This window comes from Zosterops lateralis (assembly GCF_965231275.1).
Source record: "Zosterops lateralis genome assembly, chromosome: 14".
NCBI lineage: Eukaryota > Metazoa > Chordata > Aves > Passeriformes > Zosteropidae > Zosterops > Zosterops lateralis.
The window spans coordinates 15180291-15197871 of record NC_139774.1 but is presented as its reverse complement, the minus strand read 5'-3'; the positions used below and the strand labels follow the sequence as shown (position 1 = coordinate 15197871).

Here is a 17581-nt window from a genome sequence, read left to right as displayed (position 1 = left end):
AGAGTCCTGCTGCCCTCTGCTCACACAGCATTGCTGCTTCAGGGGGGCCACCACCACTGAGAACCTTGTGGCAGCAAAGTGCTGCTCCTTAGCCCAAGGAACAGCCCCTCCAAGGGGAGACCCTGCAGGGTGACACGGGGTGAGGGTCAGGACGGTAACCAAGGGTGAAGCAGTCAAAGGGGGGCAGCCTGGTCGGGGACACAGGGTGGGTTTGGGGTCCAGGGCTGGCGGCAGCAGCGACAGCCTCGTGCGCAGCGCGGGGGGGCCACACGCAGCTGCACTGGGATGAGAATAGCAAGTGCAGCCGGGTAGCTAGGGAACAGTTGCTATGGGAGCGGGCCGAGGAGGAGTTCTCACACTCAGAGGGGGCATCTTGGGGTAAAATCCAGGAATTTTCTGCAGCCGTGGAAGGAAGGAAGGCAGGCAGGGGGATGGGAAGTGCTTGGGGATTGCTGTTCCAAACGCACCAGGCAGGAGGCTTGTGCTGCCCTCCTGGCACTGCCTGGGTCATGGCACCCTGGCACCAAGGTCCTGGGGTCACCAGCGTGTTGGTGTGTCTGTCATATGTTCAGGGTGGCTCTGGGATAGAGCTGGGGTGTGAACAGAGCCATGGCCAGCCCTGAGCAGGGCAAGGAAGTGGCTCTGCCTGTTCTCACCTGGCCAGTGGTGCCCCAGCGTTTGGGGGGTGTCTCATCCCCATCCCTTTCCTTGCTGGGGGGTAGCAGCATGCAGATGAGGGGATGCTGGTGTATGTCCAGAGCTGATGGAGCTGTACCCTACGGACACAGGGAGCTGTGGGGGTCCTGAGCAGTGCCCCGTGCCGTGGGGCTGTGGCAGCAGCTCCGCACACCATTTTCAGGGGTGAAGGATGCTCTCAGCTGTTGCCTGGGCAACGGCTCCTCCTCCAGCCCACCATGTGGCTCGGGGAGCGCTCCCCCGCCTGCCTCCCCCCGCCGCCGTGGGGAGAAGGGGAAGGGGAAGGCAGCTCCCGGCCCCCGGCGCTGGCGGGGCCGGAGGCCCGGCTCCCTTCGCCCGCCCTCGCTCTGACCTGACGATGCCCGTGGGCCCCGCCGTGCCCCCCGTCCCTGCGGTGCCCATGCCTCAAGGGAGCGCCCCGGCCCCCCCGCATGGCCGCAGCCCCCTGCCCGCCCTGGGTGCTGCTGGGGCACCCCCACAACCACCGAGCCGGCGGTGCCCGCCTGCCGTGGCCGCGCTGTGAGGTCGGATCGCAGGAGGCGAGTTCCAGCAAGGTGAGTCGGGGCCAGAGCCGAGGGGGCCGGGGGACACACGGGCACTGCGGCCCTGCTGCGAGCAGAGCGAGGTGGTGGGGCTTGGCCGGACACCGGAGCCGCTGTGCCCGGCTGCGGAGGGAATGGGCTGCCAGCACCCGGATTCCCCAGGTCATCCCCTGGCCGGGATGGAGGAAGTCCTTCCGGCCGGGCCCGGCAGAACAATGCGCCGTGTGTGCCGCCGCAGGGGCGCCTGCCACCCTGCCCACGGGGAGGAAACGGCGGCGGGGTCGCGGCCCGCGCGGGGCACCCACACCCATCGCCCACCCGCAATCCGGCACGGCTCCGCCCCGCGGGCGCGCTGTGCTGCCACAGCTCCGGGGCACAGCGAAGGGACAGCGGGGACTCTGGACCCCAAGCCTGGCGCAGTCCGAAGGAGCAAGAGGGGTCTCCCATGGGGGCCACGACCACCGGCCTCGCTTATGGCAGAGAAGAGCTGGTGACAACCCCCCGATGGCAGATGGCTGAGGGAGCCCCTGCTCAGGGACAATTGCCCAGGCCAGGCCGGGAGGGGTCTGCTGCGGGGTCTGGCACCCAAGGGAGCGGGGTGACCCCAGGACACCCAGAGCCATTTCTGTCCCTTGCTGTACTGGGGGGCCGGGCTGGGCCCCCTGCCCTGCAGAGCCACGTGTCCCACTGCAGTGGCCAGCTGGGCTGTGCCAGGGGCTGGTAAGGGCTCGCCAGCGGCCGGGCTGCCCTCCCTGCCTGTGGCCCCGAGCCGGCCGTCACCCGGGGAGCACGGAGCTGTCACCCCTTGAGGAGGCTGGGGATGGCACTGGGGGAACGGGTGGCAGCCCCCCCAGGGCACCTCCAGGGCGAGTGCGGGGCTACCGCCTGCGGGAGCCTGTGGCGCCACCTCACCGGGCATCGCAGGGCCCTCGCCCCACCCGCCCCGGGAGCCGCTGCCCGGGAATCCCCGGCCCCCGCCCCCCGCGGCCACCGCCGGGGATGCCCTTGTCCCTCTCGCCCCCGGCATCCCGCCGCCGTTCCCCAGGGGCGGGGGGGGATTCCCGTGGCGGTACCGGTACCCAGCCGGTAGCCCCCGAGCGGCGGCGGGTCCCGGGGCGGGGGGTGCGGATCCCTCCCCGAGCCGAGGGCGGGGCGGAGCGGCGGGGCGGGAGCCCGGGCGGGCGGGGCGGCGCGGCGGCGGCGCGGGAGCGCTCACCGGAGACAAAGGCAGCGCCGGGAGGCGGCGGCGGCGGCGCCGCGCACCGGGCGCGCACCGGGCCCCCTCCCCCGCCGCCCGATGGAGCCGCCGCCCGCCGCCTGAGCCACGTGCGCCGCCGCCGCCGCCGGTAACGGGAGCCGCGGAGGGAGCGGGCGCGGCGCCTCCGCCTGTTGCGCGGTGCGGGGGCAGCGGGGCCGGGGCGGGGGCGCGCGGGGCCGCGGCGGGGGCGCGCATCTCCGGTCCGGCCCCGGCGGGCGCGCGCCCCGGGGGAGGACGATGAGGAAGGGAGGATGAGGATGAGGAAGGGGCGCCGCGCCCGGCACGGGGAGCGGGGAGGTTCCCCGCCGGGGTGTCACCCTCTCCGCGGAGGCACCGGGCAGGGATACGGCGAGGGCAGCGGGGCCCAGGGGCAGCGAGGCGGCCCGGGGCTCCCGGCGGGGCCCGGCTCGGCGGGCTCTCCGCCCGGCGTGAGTGTCTCCAGCCCGGCCCCGCTCCTCCCCCAGCCTGCACGTCCCCGGCAGCCCCGCTCCCCCCGCACGCCCCAGCTGCGAACGCCCCCGGTCCGCGGCGCCGCCGGCCCGCCCTGCATCGCTTCCCGGTGTTTCCCCGGCCGTCATCCCGGGGCTCGACCCACGGCCCTTCCCGCACGGTACCTCTCCTCCCCGGGGATGCCCGGGATGCCCCGGCTGCCGGCGCGGAGCCTGTTGCAGCCGGTGTGGCGAGCGCTGCCCGAGCCGAGCTGGCCTCAGCCGGGGCAGCCCGTCCCCAGAGCCACATCCCGGCTCTGCCTCAGCCCACGCGTTTGTCTGCGTGATGGAGCAGCCCCCGCTGCCCGCCGGAGCGTGCTCAGGGCCCCGGCTCCTTCCTTCCCCATCGCTTTTTCCTTCCGCCGGGCTCGGCCCTCCGGCCCCGCCGGCGCTCTCAGCACCCTGAGGTGGCCCTGCCGTGTCCCCTGCCCCGCAGGGTGATGGGGCACCCTCTGCCTCTTTGCCCTTCTCCAAGGAGTGATGGTGTCGCCGTCGCCCGGGCTCACCCTCCTCCCTGCTGCTGAGCCCGTTTTCTCCCACACCACGATAATGAGGATCCTGATGGGCGCTTACACGCCTGCCCGCGAGCACCCAGGGGTGCTGCTCACCGAGGAGCAGACAGGCCCCTTTGACATTTGATGTGACCGAGCTGTCACCCTGCCTAAAGGGCAAAGATTGCCATCACCAGCACCCCTGGCCCTGCCTGGCTGTGTTGGGTGCCCCCATCCCCCGGGGCTGCGAGGCCAGCGATGGCTCCGGTGCACGTGCTGCTGCAAGCGCCACGTGCCGCGGGCAACCGGCCCCTCTGCCTGTCCCTGCTGTCCCCCGGGTCACCCCCCGGTGAGCCAGCACAGGGAGGAGCAGCCTGGGCTCGGCAGGCAATGCAGGGTGCGCTGGGTGGGCAGGAGAAGGGGATCCCAGTGGGCACCCCGTGATCTCGAAGATGATGCTCTGGGATCACAGCATCCATCTCCCACCCCAAGGTGCCCAGCAGGGCAGCGGGCGATTTTAGGGGGGGCTGGGCAGGTCTGCATCCATGGGGATGGTGGTGGGGGGTGCAGGGGGTGCCAGGCACGGTTCCCCCCGGGCTGCGGGCGCTGCGGCGCATGTGGAGCGAGTCACCATGGGAACGGGGCGTCCACGTTTCCGTGTCGCTCACGCTCGCGTCTGTCTCGTTGCAGGGCCCCCACCCCGGCGGTCCCCCCCCAGCGATGGGCAGCGGGACCCCGGCAGCCCCGTCCCCCCGCCGCCCGCCCCGCCGGCCCCCCGCCCCGCCGCCCGCCCGGCGCACCCAGGCCTGACCCGCCCGCTCCAGCCCCCCCCGGCTCCATGGCGAGGACGGACCCCTGACGGCAGGCGCGCCCGCGGGCCAGAGGAGACGGCGCCGGGCACGGCCCGGGGAGATGCCCTCGGCGGCCCTGACAGCATCGGGTCCTCCCTGACCCTGCCGCCGCCCTGAGCATCCCGTCCCCCCATCCCGAGGGCAGGGAGAGGCGGGGGCCTCCCCGCCGGGGCCGGCAGCCAAGATGGTGATGTCCCAGGGCACCTACACCTTCCTCACCTGCTTCGCGGGCTTCTGGCTCATCTGGGGCCTCATCGTGCTGCTGTGCTGCTTCTGCAGCTACCTGCGGCGGCGGGTGAAGCGGCAGCAGGAGGAGCGGCTGCGGGAGCAGAGCCTGCGCGCCTTGGAGATGGAGCCGCTGCACTACGAGGGTTACGGGGGCAGCCCCCCCGGCATCGCCATCCCCCACCGCCTCCGCCTCGAGCCCCACCATCACCATCATCACCCCCACCACATCCCGCCCCCCCGGCCCTGGAGCTGCCGGCACGGTAAGGAGCAGGGAGGGGCTCTCGGCACCCCGGAGCACGTCCCTCCCCCCGCTTTGGGGGGGATACGACGCGAGAGCCGGGGCGCGGCGCTGACGGCAGCAGGGGTCCGGGGGGGGCTTTGCCTTGCAGAGTCGGACCTGTCAAAGCCGCCGTGCTATGAGGAGGCGCTGCTGATGGCGGAGCCCCCCCCGCCGTACAGCGAGGTGCTGATGGACACGCGGGGGCTCTACCGCAAAATCAACGCCCCTTTCCTGAGCCATGAGCGGCTGGAGAAGCAGGAGCAGCCTCCCAGCTACAAACCCCTTTTCCTGGACGCCGGCTACGGCTCGGCGCTGCACTTGCCCCGCTCAGCCAGCCCCGGCCCTGCCTGCCCGGACCTCTACCTGCAGCAGGAGTGCTCCCCACGCATGTTTCCCAGCTGGACGGACTCGGAACTCAGCAGCAGGGACACCTTCGAGACGGGACCCTGGCACCTCCCGGTCTCCATGCCCCTCTTCGGCAGGACTACCGCTGTCTAAAGGCGGCCGCGGGGGACGCCCGGACCTTGCCATACACCCGGGGGGTGGGGGGGTTTTGGTTGCTCGTGTCACCCCAGGGACACCCGCCCCGGCGCGGAAGGGGCTGGTTCCCCGTCTGGCCCCCGCCGGCCCCCCCATGGCCGGGGGCGCTGGGGACCCGGACTCTGCTCTGTTTCTTAAATTTTTTGTTTGTTACAGTTTGAGAATAAAAGTTTGTGGCTCGGGTTTGCCTCCTGGCGGGCTGGCATGGTGGGACCGCCCCCTCCCCAAGGCAGCCGTAGCCTCCCCTCACTCCCAGCCCTCCCCGCCCCCCAGCAGGCTGCAGCCCCCGTGGGAGACGCTTTATTTATTAACAGACATGAGCACACCGCCGGTACAGAACTTGTGCTTTCCAAAAAGTTTCCAGGGGGATGGGGGGAAGAGGGGCCAAGCAGGGGCCAAGCAGGGGAGGACGGGGCTCCCAGCAAAGAAGGAGTGGGGAAGGGGTAAAAGCCCCCACAGCAGCTCCTTGCCAGGGTTTGGGAGGGGGGGACGCCGCTGGCTGCAGCCTTGCCTCGGTCGGGTCACTTTATTGCCATATTCATTTATTATTATTATTATTAATTTTTTTTTTCCTTTGAACTCGTGCAAAGTACTGGGGGGGCTCCCGGGGGGAGGGGGGGGCACGAAGAGAACGAGGACCCTGTCCCACAGCCGGGCAGGGGGTGCGAGCGTGTGTCGTCCCCCCCAAAGGGGCGCTGGGGTATCGAGGGAGGGGGGGCTGCTAAGGGAGGGCTGGGGATGACACGGCTCCTACCGACAACTTAAAAAAGAGAGGAGGAGAAGGGGGGGGCTGTAAAAGGTGCCCCGGGGCGGGGTTGCAGCGGGGCGGCCGCCACCTGGAGGCCTCATCCTGCGGGGCCCCAGAGGGGAGAGGGGGGCCCGGCCCCCGGCTGCAGCCCCCCCGTGCCCCGCGCCGGCCGGGGCGCGCTGCCTGTGCCGGCAGCGGGGCCTGCGCTCACAGGGCCCCCCCAAAGCTCTCCTCTTCCTCGGGCAGAGGGTCTGCGTCCCAGCACGTGATGTCGATCTCTGGAGGACAGGGAGAGCGGGTCAGGATGGCTTGGGGTGCCCCAGAGGGGGACAGGCTCCCCCTCTGTACTGCCCTCACTCACCTGGGGGCTTGTTGTAGAAGACGGGCTGGGGGGCTTTGGCCGACAGCTCCTCGGGGGGGGGCACCTCCTCCTCCTGGGACTGGCTGAAGTAGCCCTCGCTGGCCTGGGGGGTGGGGGCAGGTTGTCAGGATCCCCCCGGCCACCCATCACCCCCTGAGCTCTCCCCACAGTGATGCTCACCTGCTCCCCACGACCCGGTGTCCCATCCTTGGGGGCCATCTCCCCATTGGTGATGGGGGGCGTCTCTCGGCCGGGAGTCTCTTCCTGGGGCATGTGCTGGCAGCCCAGATCCTGGGACTGGGGCTCTTCCTCGCCAGCCGCCGCCTCCTCCTCCTCCTCCTCCTGCTCCGCGTCGCAGAAGGTGGCAGGGGGTTCGGGCAGCTCATCCAGGCTCAGCAGGGCCCCCTCCTCAGGCAGCATGGCCGGGGGTGTCTCGGGGACAGGGGCAGCAGGCAGGGGCCAGGCAGCCGGGGGAGTCACCCCGTCACTCTGCCACAGGTCGATGAGGCTCTCGGGGTTGGGGGCTTCCCCAGTTTGGGGTTCGTCCGCCACGGGTGGCAGGGAGGGCTCGGTGGGCTCCAGGGTCACCAAGTCCCCCAGGGCATCACCCCCCGCTGTCCACACTGGCCCGGGACTGGGCTCGTCCCCGGGGGGCTCGATGGCCTTTTCCTCGGGCCCCGGGAAGGGCCAGTGCTGCTCGGGCGTGGCTGGCCCGGGCTCCTGCGCGCTGGGGCTGGGGGACTCTGCAAGGAGGGGACAGCAGTCAGTGGGGACAGACAACCTCGTTCTGGGCTGGGGGTCACCCAGGGACGGGGATGCGGCTCAAGGGGATTTAGAGTCCTTTGGACTGGGCACAGTACGGGGAATGCTGCAAGGATGGGTGGGAGTAGCTGGGCAGGGAGGGGATTGTGACATGCACCGGGGGAGTGAGGAGACGTGGGGAGGGACAAGGTGATCCCCTGGGGAATGGCAGGGAGGCAGAAAGGGCTGTGGAGGGAGCGGGAGAGGAGCCCTGAGAAGATGCAGAAGGGAAAGCTGGGATGCACCAGAGGATGCCAAGGGGCCAGTGGGGCCGCAGCAGGGACACAGGGTGACAGCAGCAGAGCTGGCTGGGGTGCCCTGGGGACGCAGTGGGGCAGAGGGGGTGCACAGAGGGATACAGCAGCCCTGGAATGGACATAGGGCAGGACGGCGCAGATTGGGCAGCATCGCACTAGGGGGCCCAGCAGAGACAGCAGGGCTGCACTGGGGGATGCAGCAGGGAGGGCCAGCATGTACAGAGCAGGGGGAATGCACTGGAGATGGGGGATGCATGGCGAGGGGCGCAGCAGGGACAGCAGGGATGCACTGGAGGAGGTAGGGATGCAGCAATGACGGCGGGGCTGCACTGGGGGATGCAGCAGACGGCGGGGATGGGATGCAGCGGCACGGAGCAGCAGGTACGGCGGGGACGTGCTGGGGACACAGACAGTGGGGATATGCCGAGGGATGCAGGCAGGACAGCATGGGTGCACTGAGCCATGCAAGGGCAGCTGGGGAGGCTGCAGCAGAGCCAAGGGGGCTGCAGCAGGGATGCGCTGTGGGACACAGCGGAGGCAGGCGGGATGTGCCAAGGGACGCGGATGGGACAGCACGGATGCACTGAGCCATGCAAGCGCGGCTGGTGGGGCTGCAGCAGAGTCGAGGGGGCTGTAGTGGGGATGCACCCGGCAGCCCTGGGCAGGGGGAGGCAGCGCCAGCCCTGCGCCCACCTTTGGGCGTTGCCGGCGTCTGGTCAGCGGGCGCGCGGGTGCCCGGGGCGCCCAGGGGCGTGGCGGCCGGGCTGGCGGCCGGGCTGGCGGCCGGGCTGGACTCGCAGGGGCTGCAGCCCGCTGCCGAGGCCTTGCGGAAGGCGTCCGACTGGCTGCCTGCAGACAAGGGAGACGGGGTGGCGTGGGGGGGCTGCCCACGTTGAGGGGGAGATCCAGCACCCCAGCGTTGCTCCTGCCCCACACCGACCCAGCTGTGAGCTGCCGAGTGTACATCACTGTGTACCTGCCACCACATCGTCCCCTCCTGGGTAGTGGGGTGGAGGCTTCCATGGGTGTAGCAAGCACCATGTCCCCTCCAGGTGTCCTCACCATCCCCATGAGTTTCAGCCCTCACATCTGCTGGGCAAGGGGACAGGCAGCCCCATACCTGCCATGGTGCACACTGGCTCTGCCCACACATCACTCAGCTGTGCCCTGGCACAGCCTTTGTGGGCACAGCTCTGTGCCCTGTCAACTGTACCTGTGGGGCCACAGCCCCACATGGCCCCTGGAACCACCTGGCCCCTTCTGCCCCACTGGCACAGCCCCACACATTCCTGGGCACAGCCTTTTCCATTCCACGCTGTCTTGTGGACAGTCTTGCCGTCTTGTCCATGGCACAGCTCTTCCATCCCCTTCTGCCCCACTGGCACAACCTCACACGATCCTGAGCACAGCCTTTTCCACACTGCCTAATGCTGCCCCATGGGCACGGACCTGCATGGTCCAGGGCAGAGATGTCCCTTTCCCTTTTGCCCCATCAGCACGTGATTCTGGCACAGCCTTTTCCACACTGCCCGACCCTGCCCCATGGGCACAGTCCTGTGTGATCCAGGGCACAGCCCTCCTATCCACTGCTGCCCATGGGCAGAGCCTGCCCTGTGCCCACTCTACCCTATGGGCACAATCTATTCCATCCCAGTGTGGACCATCACCTCCCCAGGCACAGCTGTACCCTGTCCCCATCTGACCCATGGGCACAGCCTGCCCTATGTCCCCCCTCCAGGGGCACAGGGACCAGCATGGGGCCAGTCCCAGCAGGGCCATGGTCCCCCCCTGGGTGCCCGTCCCCCTCGGGGTGCCCCGCTGCCGCCGCTGCCGGTCCGGTGTGCCGTGGGGCTGGGGGCGTTGTGGGGCAGCTGCCCGCGGCTCGACCCCCGGAGCTGCGCGCCCGGGAGCTCCCAGCTACCTACATGGGAAGAAAGAGGAGAGATTTGGAGTGCGGTGGCAGGAGATATAGGGGAAGGGGGTCCGTGGGGGGGAGGAGGAGGAGGAGGAGGAAGAAGGTGGCCCACTGTCAGCTGTCTTTATGAAAGGACAGTGCAGACGACCTGTGAGAGAAGACAGACAGACGGACGGACGGACGGAGAGAGAGAGAGAGAGAGCAAAGAGATGGGTCAGTCCCTGCTCAGGGCAGTCATGGCGGGGCTGGAGCACCAGGGCACCGGGATGGGAGCACAGCAGGGTGGAAGGCAGCATGGTGGGAGAATGGCAGGACAAGAGGATGGAAAGGCAACAGGAAAGAAGGATGTGAGGCAGCACTGCCTGGCCATGTGGGGAGAGAGTCCAGGACATGGCTGTGGGACCAACTATCTGCTCAGCCACAGCACAGCCCCAGAGCGTGAATCCACGGCACAACCCACGGCATGGCCAGAACACACAGCCCACAGCACGACCCTCAGCACAACCCCACAGCACTGCCCCGAGGCACAGCACCACGGCACAACCCCACAGCACATCCCCAGGGCACAGCCCATGGCACAACCCATGGCACACCACACAAGAACACACGTCACAGGCTCCCTCCCAGCACAGCCCCACGGCACAGCCCCCCAGCACAGCACCATGACACAGCCCCATGGCTGGAGGCACCCACCAGGACAGACAGTCCTTTCCTAGATTTACGAAAACAGTCCCAGCAGTGGATCTCAGACTGTGGGGCAGCCCAGCTTCTCCATGGGGCACTCCTTGCCAGCTGGCAGCACGTTGAGCACCCCACATCTGCCTCACTCTCTCCTGCCCCTTTTAGCTGTCACCATGGGATGTATTCCCAAGCCATCCCTGGACTTCAGCTGCCCACCCCTACGCACCGACCACACTGCCAGCTTGGCTGCAGGCACAGTGCTATGACAGGTGAGTGGACAACACCCAGCAAGGAGCAGGGTGAGCCCCATTTTGCTGAAGACAACCTGATATCCAGCCCCTGACAATCTGCCCCAGCTGCAGGAGCCACATGAGGTGCAGAGGCAGTGGCGGTGATGGTGGCAGTGATGGTGGCACAGCAGAGCAGGATGTCCCCTGCCATCCTCATACCCTTGCCACTCAGAAGCACAGTGCCAGTGATGGCAGAGGGTACACCCCCTCCCCACAATGCAGGCCTAGTCTCTCCATATCCCACTGCAACCCGTTGAGCTGTGACACTGAACTCACCTGTGCCCTGGTCTCCTGGTGCCCACCCTTGTGCCCACAGCTCCCCACTGCCCCTCACCTGTCCTGTGGCTGCCTGGTGAGACAGCATCGCTGCTGCCTGATGCCACCCGCTCCTGCTGCTTGAAGAAGTCCCGGGGGTTGTCAGGCCGCTGAGCGATGATGGCAGCAGCCTCCTGTGGGGATGGGGAGGCTGAGCCCCACTGCCCCAGTGGTGTGGGGCTGTGGGACCACCCTCCATGCATCCCACAGCTGCATTCCCATCTAGCTGTGGGCACTGCTGGATGGGGAGTGAGGACCAGCACCCGGCACAGCCATCACCACACTCACCTCCACCTCTGACTCCGATTTCCTAAACTGCTGCCTGTCGTCCTCCTCTTGCTGGTCCCCCTGGGAAGAGACACAGCATCACCTCCCAGCCCCGGGCACCCAGCTGGGGAAAGCCCTTCCCTGGGGGCAATGCCAGTTGCAGCCCCAGCTCTGATCCTGGCCCTGGTTCCACTATAGCACTTACAAAGATGGACTGCTCCTTCAGGCGCTGCCGGGCCTCCTCCGCCTCCAAGCTCTGCTGCTTCCTCCTGCAAGGGGAAATGGGAGAGGCACTGGGCATCAGCTCCTGCCAGTCCCTGTCCCAACCCCACCCTGTGAGGGACACCCAGGTGCCCACCCAGCCACTCCCACCCGGCCCCGGCCGTGCCTGTGCTCCTCGATCTGCTCCTCACGCTCCCGGTAGCGCCGTTCCCGCTCCTCCTGCTCCAGCCGCTCCTGCTCCATCCGCTCCTGCTCGAACCGCAGCCGGGCATCCAGGGCCTTTTTCCGCTCTTCCTCCTTGCGCAATTCCTCCTCTTTCTGGTGGGGGGGATGAATGAAGGGGCTGCCCATCAGCCAGCCAGCAGCTCACTCTGCTCCCTGGGGAGCTGTCCCTCTATATCCCACCTTTGCCTGTTCCCAGAACTGCTCCCGGTTGAGCCGCTTCATCTCGACGGTGGCATCGGTTTTCTGGTAAGTGGTGCCCTGGGATGGAGGAGAGGCAGGGGGCATGGAGGGGCTGGGATCAGCGAGGGGGGTAACAGTAAGGGGCACACAGGGTGAGGGGCTGGGGCAGACAGGAGCCCCAGGTGGGAGGGACACCCCAGTCCCACCACCATCACCATCACTGCCATGGGGACATTACCACGGGCTCGGCGTTCTCGTCCTCGCGCAGCCGCAAGCGGTGCAGCACCGGGCTGGAGACACGGGCCAGCCCGTTGGAGAGCCGCTGCCCGATGGCCCCCGGGTCAATGTCCTCCACGCTGCTGGCATTGACAATGACATCGACGCCCTGGGGGGGTGCAAGCGGCCATCAGGGTTCAGGATCAGTGCCCTGGCAACCTCTTCCCTTTCCCCAGCATCACCCACCTGGAAGAACTCGGCAATCTTGGCTACGTGGCTGGCACAGGCGCATTTGCGGGCGTCCGGCACGTCCTCACCCACCTGTGGCAGCCAGGGAGGGACTGAGCTGAGAGGGGCAGCAGGGTGACCCCCACCCCACTGACCACAGCAGGACTGTGGGGCACCCACAACTCCTGGCCACTGCCAGCTCCCTCACACCCAGCCATATCCCTGTGGGCACAGCACAGCCCCCCACCCCCCTCAGCATGGACCCCAGACTCACCCAGTTGACGAGGACATATTTGGGGAGCACGGCCTGGGGGTCCTTGACGCTGCAGAAGCCATACATCACCTTCTGAATCTCAAAGTGGCCAGAAAGCTCCAGCAAACCTCCACCTGGCACAGCACTGTCAGCCCACATGCACCCAGCACCAGGAACATGTGACAGGGAAAACACCGGCACAGGTGAGCTGGTGGAGGGGACAGAGGACCTTACCTCCAGACGCTGCCAGCTTCAGGTCATCAGAGCCATCCTCATATGTGTAGAGTGCCCTAGGGAGACACCATGGGTGAGCCAAAGCCAGGAAGAATGTGAGGCAGCCCCCAACCTCCCCATTCTGTTTCCACTGAGATCAGGGGCATGTCCTGGGGTCTCCCTGCTTGTCCCAAAACTAGCACACAGCCACAACAATGCCTTGTCCAACAATCAACAGCACCAAGAGCCAGAGTGCCAGACAAGGCAGACAGGATGTGGGGCAGAGTCTATTCCCAAACCCTTGGTGGCAGCTATGGGGGAGGGTCCCAAGTCTGGGGACAGAATAGTCACTTGGGCACAGGGACCCACTGACTGCAGTGCTGCAAGCCAACACAGTCTCACAGCAACTTGCTCGTCCATCCCTGTCCCCTCACGACCCTTCCAGCAACTGACCAGGTTTGGGGACAACCCTGTGCCCCAGCAAGGACCTGGGTCCACTCACGTGCCTGGCTGCGTGAGCCACCAGCCCAGCAGGCACCAGGCTGGGGGAGGACGCCAGAGCACCAGCAGCAGCAAATCAATGAGCCGCCAGAGTGTGATGGGGCCGTCATGGAGACTGTTCCTTGGAAACCATTCCCAGCTGATGGGAAACCCCCTGTCGCTCCCACCGTGCCCTGGCCAGCCCCTCTGGGGGCTCCGTGGGGACCCCCACCAGCCAGCACCTCCCCAGAGGCACACAGCCAGCCATGGAGGGGGGACCACGCATGCCAAATCGGTCCAGGGCGGGTGGGCGAGGGGATGGATGTCACTAGGCAACCAGCATCCTCCATCACCATGGCAACCCCCCCATCCCAGCTGGGATGCAGCTCGCCCCGATGACGAGGTGATTAGTGGAGGGCAGCGGGGGAGGCAGGCAGGCAGTGGGGACCTGCGGGGCCTGGCAGGCACCCAAACCTGCCTGCCACCGTCACGCGCTGCACCCGGAAAGCCAGGGCCGCCCGTGCTGGATCCCCCACATCCCTGCACCGCCGCGGGTGGGCGGCTCTGCCGATCAGCATTCGGCTGGTGGTGCCCGCACGGCGCTTCTCAGAGCCCCAAAATCCCCGCTGTGCTGAGCAAAACCCTCCTCGCTCAAGCCTGCAGCTTCAATCCACAGCCTGGGGAACGGGAATTGAGCGTCCCTACGGGCAGAGCCACCCCCAAAACAGGGCCGTGGCTGGAGCTGAAAAGCAGGGGGAAGGCAGGCAGGTGCCTAAGAGGGAGAGGCCTCCACCCCCAGCACCCGCCACCCCCCGAGCCCCTGGCAGGGAGCCGCAGATAATTGCACCAACAAGATTGACTTTAATCCGCACATCCCGATCCCGCTAATCGGCCGCCCCAGCCGGCGCCAGCTTCCAGGCCTGGAACAGCTGCAAAGTGCCGTCTGAGATGCCTGTGACAGGGAAGGGTGGCAAATGCAGCCCCTGATCCCCCAGGAACGGGGGAGGATGGCAGCAGTTTGGGGGAGCCCAGGGCAGTGATTTGGAAGCTGGCAGGGTGGGATGCAGTTGGCAGCAGGCAGGAGAAAATAAGTAGGGCAGAGCCACAGCATCACTGCCTGGGGAGCCCTGTGGGTGCTGGGGGCACCCACTGCCTGCTTTTCTTCCCCAGAACCCTGCCATGCTGGGTGATATCTGAGCACAAGGCAGCTGCCTGCACTGGGGGGTGCTCCCAGGGCAGATGGGGCTTGCTGTGGACACAGCTCAGCAGCACAGCCTGACTCCACGCCAGGATGGAGGTTTCCATTCCAGGAGACAGGGAAGCCATGCTGGGGCCAGCAGCATCCCCAGGGGGGCCTCCAGGGACCCAGGGCCCAACAGCATCACCACAAGCCCTGGCAGTGGGGACCAGCTGTGTCACAGCGGGTGCTGTCAGCATCGTGCATTCCTTACCCTGCTTCCCTGGGCTTTAATCCCTCCACCCAACCCATACAGCCCCTTCCCACCCCCGGGCTCCAGGTATGTGAGTCACCCGTGGGTGGAGATGCCCCGTGCAGCCCGGGGGGGCTCCCTGCAGCCGAGGGGCTCCACTGAGGATCCCTCATCACCCCAGCCAAAGACACCGCGGCCCCGCTGCCCTCGCATGGCCCCGCTGCTCACCGGCGTAGGCAGAGCAGCATCCCCGGGTGCCAGGACGGGGCTCCCGCGGCAGCCCACCCCCCATGCCACGGCCAGGGAGGGGTCACATCGCCCCAGCCTCCCGCCCCAGCCCCGGCACATGTGTTTCCAATGTGGCTGGGAGCTCCAGGGAGTCGGCGTGCTCAGAAAGCAGCACCAAATTCCTTTCCGATCGAGTAATGGGCCCCAGCAGCCTTCGCGGGGCCGGGCAGGGGGAGGGGATGCTCGGACCCTCCAGGACCGGGCTGGAGCAGGGGGAATCCCAGACTAAACAGAGGGATTCCGGCCGGGCAAGAGCGTGGCATTCCCCGGTACCGGCCCAGGGCCAGGCTGTGGCACGGTGTCCTCCCAGGCAGCTCCCTGGCTCAGCCAGGCTGGGCCCTCCTCCCCGTGGGACTGTCCCCATCACCTTGCCCGATGCAGCCCCGCCAGCATCACCCCTGATCCCGCCCCCCCGCAGGGCCCTGCAGAGGGGATGCTGCTCCCACCGGCACCGAGTGCCAGGCACCGGTGACAATGGGATGGAGCGGCTGGGGACGATGGAGCAAAGTCAGCCCCACGGGTGGGGATGGCAGGGGATCGCTGCCTGGCCGGGATCAAAGTTGGAGGTGTGTGTGTGGGGGAGCCGCCACCGGCACTCGCCTTCCCGGGAACCGATTCTGCTGCTCTCAGCAGCTTTGGCAGGGACGGCTCCTTTGCAGCGGATGCCGGGAAGCGAGATGTACCCAGGGCTGACAGCTGCCGCCTGGCCGGCAACACACACGGCGCTTGCCCACAGCGCCCTTGGGCTGACAGCGGGACTGTGGGGCCCTCCCGAGACCCCCGGGGGCTGGTGGCACCTCGACCTGCCCAGGCCCACAGAGCCCTGTCCTGAGAGCAGGGACCTGGTCAGACACAGACGTCTGATGGGCTGGGCTGTGGGTGCAGCCCAGCTGGGAGGTGGGAGTCCCCGGATGGGTGGTGGGTGTATCCCGGAGGGGTGGTGGGTGCCCCTGGCTGGATGGTGGGCGCACAGTAGCCACCACCCCTCCCGCCCCTCACCAAAAGCATCATGCACAGCATGCACCCAGCACCCCGCACTGTCCAGCGCCCCGGCTCTGCCCAGGGAGATGCGCTCCAGGGTGCCGGCAGCGTTCCCACCCCGAATGGCAGAGGCACCCTGGAGGGCAGGGAGGGGATGGCGGGACAGATGGCCCCAGCCAGGCTCCCGGCACCCGGCTGGGCTGGGGATGCGTGTGGGCTGGCCGTGGGTGATGCTCCCTGCGGCGGGCCTGGATCCAGCCGGCCCCGACACCGGCTGCCCCCCACGGGGGCGCGGGCAGGGCGAGCAGCTGGGGGGCCCAGAGGACAGAGCCACTCCCCTCCCCGGCTCAGCAGCGATCCCCGCCCGGCGGGGCAATCCCGGGCCGAGCACCACGACCCCCCAGGGATGCCCGGGATGTGGCAGCCCAGGAGCTCGGGGGAATCTGAGGGTAGCGGGACCGGCGGGGGATGCTCGGTGCCCCCGCGGCCTCAGGCCTCGCTCCGCCGGGCAGCGGGACCGCCCGATGCCGGGATACCGGTGGGGCCGGTCGGGAGCAGAACCGCTCGGGAGCGGGGCCGGGCTGGGGGCGCCCCGATCGATTCCCCATCCCCCGTTCCCCGGGCGCCCCTGCCCGCGGCTCCTGCTCCAGACAATGGCGAGGAACCGGCGCCGGGCCCAGCAGCGGGGAGCCCCACGGGGCCCTCCCCGCCGTGCGCGAATTCCCCCGCTCCCCGCTCTCTCTGCCCGGCCGGGGGTCGGGCCGGGCCGTGCCGGGACTCCCGGCGCCCGCACGTGCCGGCCCGGCGCAGACAAAGCGGGACCGCGCCCCGGGCCGGTGCGGCGGGCAGGTGCGGGCACCGGGGGCGGCGAGCCGGGCACACCCCCCGCCGCCCCGCCCGCCTTTGTGTGCCGGGGCTCCCGGGGACGGCGGGGGGCGCAGCGCGGGGCGCGGCCGGTGTTACCGGGCGGCTCCGTGCACAAAGGGCGGCGGCGGCGGCGGCGGCGGGGACAAAGGGGCGGCGGCGGCGGGCGCGCTCACCAGTCGGTGGGGCTGTCCTCGCCGATCACGTCCTGGTAGGAGGCGAGCAGCTCCAGGCGGTGCGCCGCGAAGCCGACGCCAGCCATGGCGGGGCCGGGATGCTGCCGGGGGACCGGAGGGACCGGCCGCCTGCCCGCCTCCGAGACACTGCCGCAGCGGCCGGGCGGAGGGGCGAGCGGCGGGGAGGCTCCGCCCGCCGCCGCGCCCGGTCCTAGCGCCGCGAACGGCGGCCCCCCTCCCCTCCCCTCCGCCCCCCCGCCCGGCCCCCGCCCCCGCCGCGCCCTCGGGGCGCCCCCAGGGCACCCCGCCGGCCGCGCCGCCCGGCCCCGAGCCGGGACCCCGGGGGTGCGGGCAGCATCGCCCCCGCCCCGGGCCGCCCCCGCGCGCAGCTCGCCCCCGGGATCCCGCAGCCTGGGCTGTGCTCTGCCCCCGCAACACCGCGCTCCGGGCTGTCCTCCGCCCCAGGGACACCGAACCCCGGCTCGGCTCCTCCTGGGAACCTGCGCGCTGGGGGATTTCTCATCCCGGACTCTCCTCCGCCCTGGGGACCCCGCACCCTGTGCTGCCCCTCCTGGGAACTCGCACTCTGGAGACCTCTCGTGCTGGGTGGTCCTCCCCATCCCCAGACTCTCCCCTGCCCCACATCCTCTACATCCAGGGGACGTGGTACACTGTGCCCTCAGCTGCCGTGCGCCCCGTGTCCAAGGTTTCCTCTCCAAGGACACGGCACCGTTGGCTTTGCCCTGCACACTCAGCCGTGCCCTCGCTGCTTGCCCAAGGGGTCAGTGGACACAGCCTTTTTTGTGGCCTCTTTGC

At 68.9% G+C, this 17581-nt stretch overlaps 2 protein-coding genes across 4 annotated transcripts; one reads left to right on the top strand and one right to left on the bottom strand.

Moving 5' to 3' along the window:
* The first annotated feature begins 4389 nt into the window (after positions 1–4389).
* Positions 4390–5557, top strand: PRR7 (proline rich 7, synaptic). Its single transcript, XM_083871430.1, has 2 exons — positions 4390–4814; positions 4944–5557. The coding sequence occupies exons 1-2, from the start codon at positions 4511–4513 to the stop codon at positions 5330–5332; spliced, it is 693 nt and encodes a 230-aa protein (XP_083727556.1). The 5' UTR covers positions 4390–4510; the 3' UTR covers positions 5333–5557.
* Positions 5558–6298: 741 nt separating this feature from the next.
* On the bottom strand, positions 6299–16897 carry DBN1 (drebrin 1). Of its 3 annotated transcripts, XM_083871446.1 has the most exons (15): positions 16766–16897; positions 12568–12623; positions 12355–12467; positions 12099–12173; positions 11875–12021; positions 11637–11714; positions 11398–11549; positions 11215–11278; positions 11031–11090; positions 10762–10876; positions 9463–9604; positions 8235–8386; positions 6664–7226; positions 6484–6586; positions 6299–6400 (listed from the first exon to the last, which is right to left on the bottom strand). In XM_083871446.1, the coding sequence occupies exons 1-15, from the start codon at positions 16849–16851 to the stop codon at positions 6330–6332; spliced, it is 1977 nt and encodes a 658-aa protein (XP_083727572.1). In that variant the 5' UTR covers positions 16852–16897; the 3' UTR covers positions 6299–6329. The 3 variants fall into 3 exon arrangements, with proteins under 3 accessions (XP_083727572.1, XP_083727570.1, XP_083727571.1); XM_083871444.1 differs by lacking the exon at positions 9463–9604 and having other exon boundaries at positions 8235–8390; XM_083871445.1 differs by lacking the exons at positions 8235–8386; positions 9463–9604.
* Positions 16898–17581: the final 684 nt, after the last annotated feature.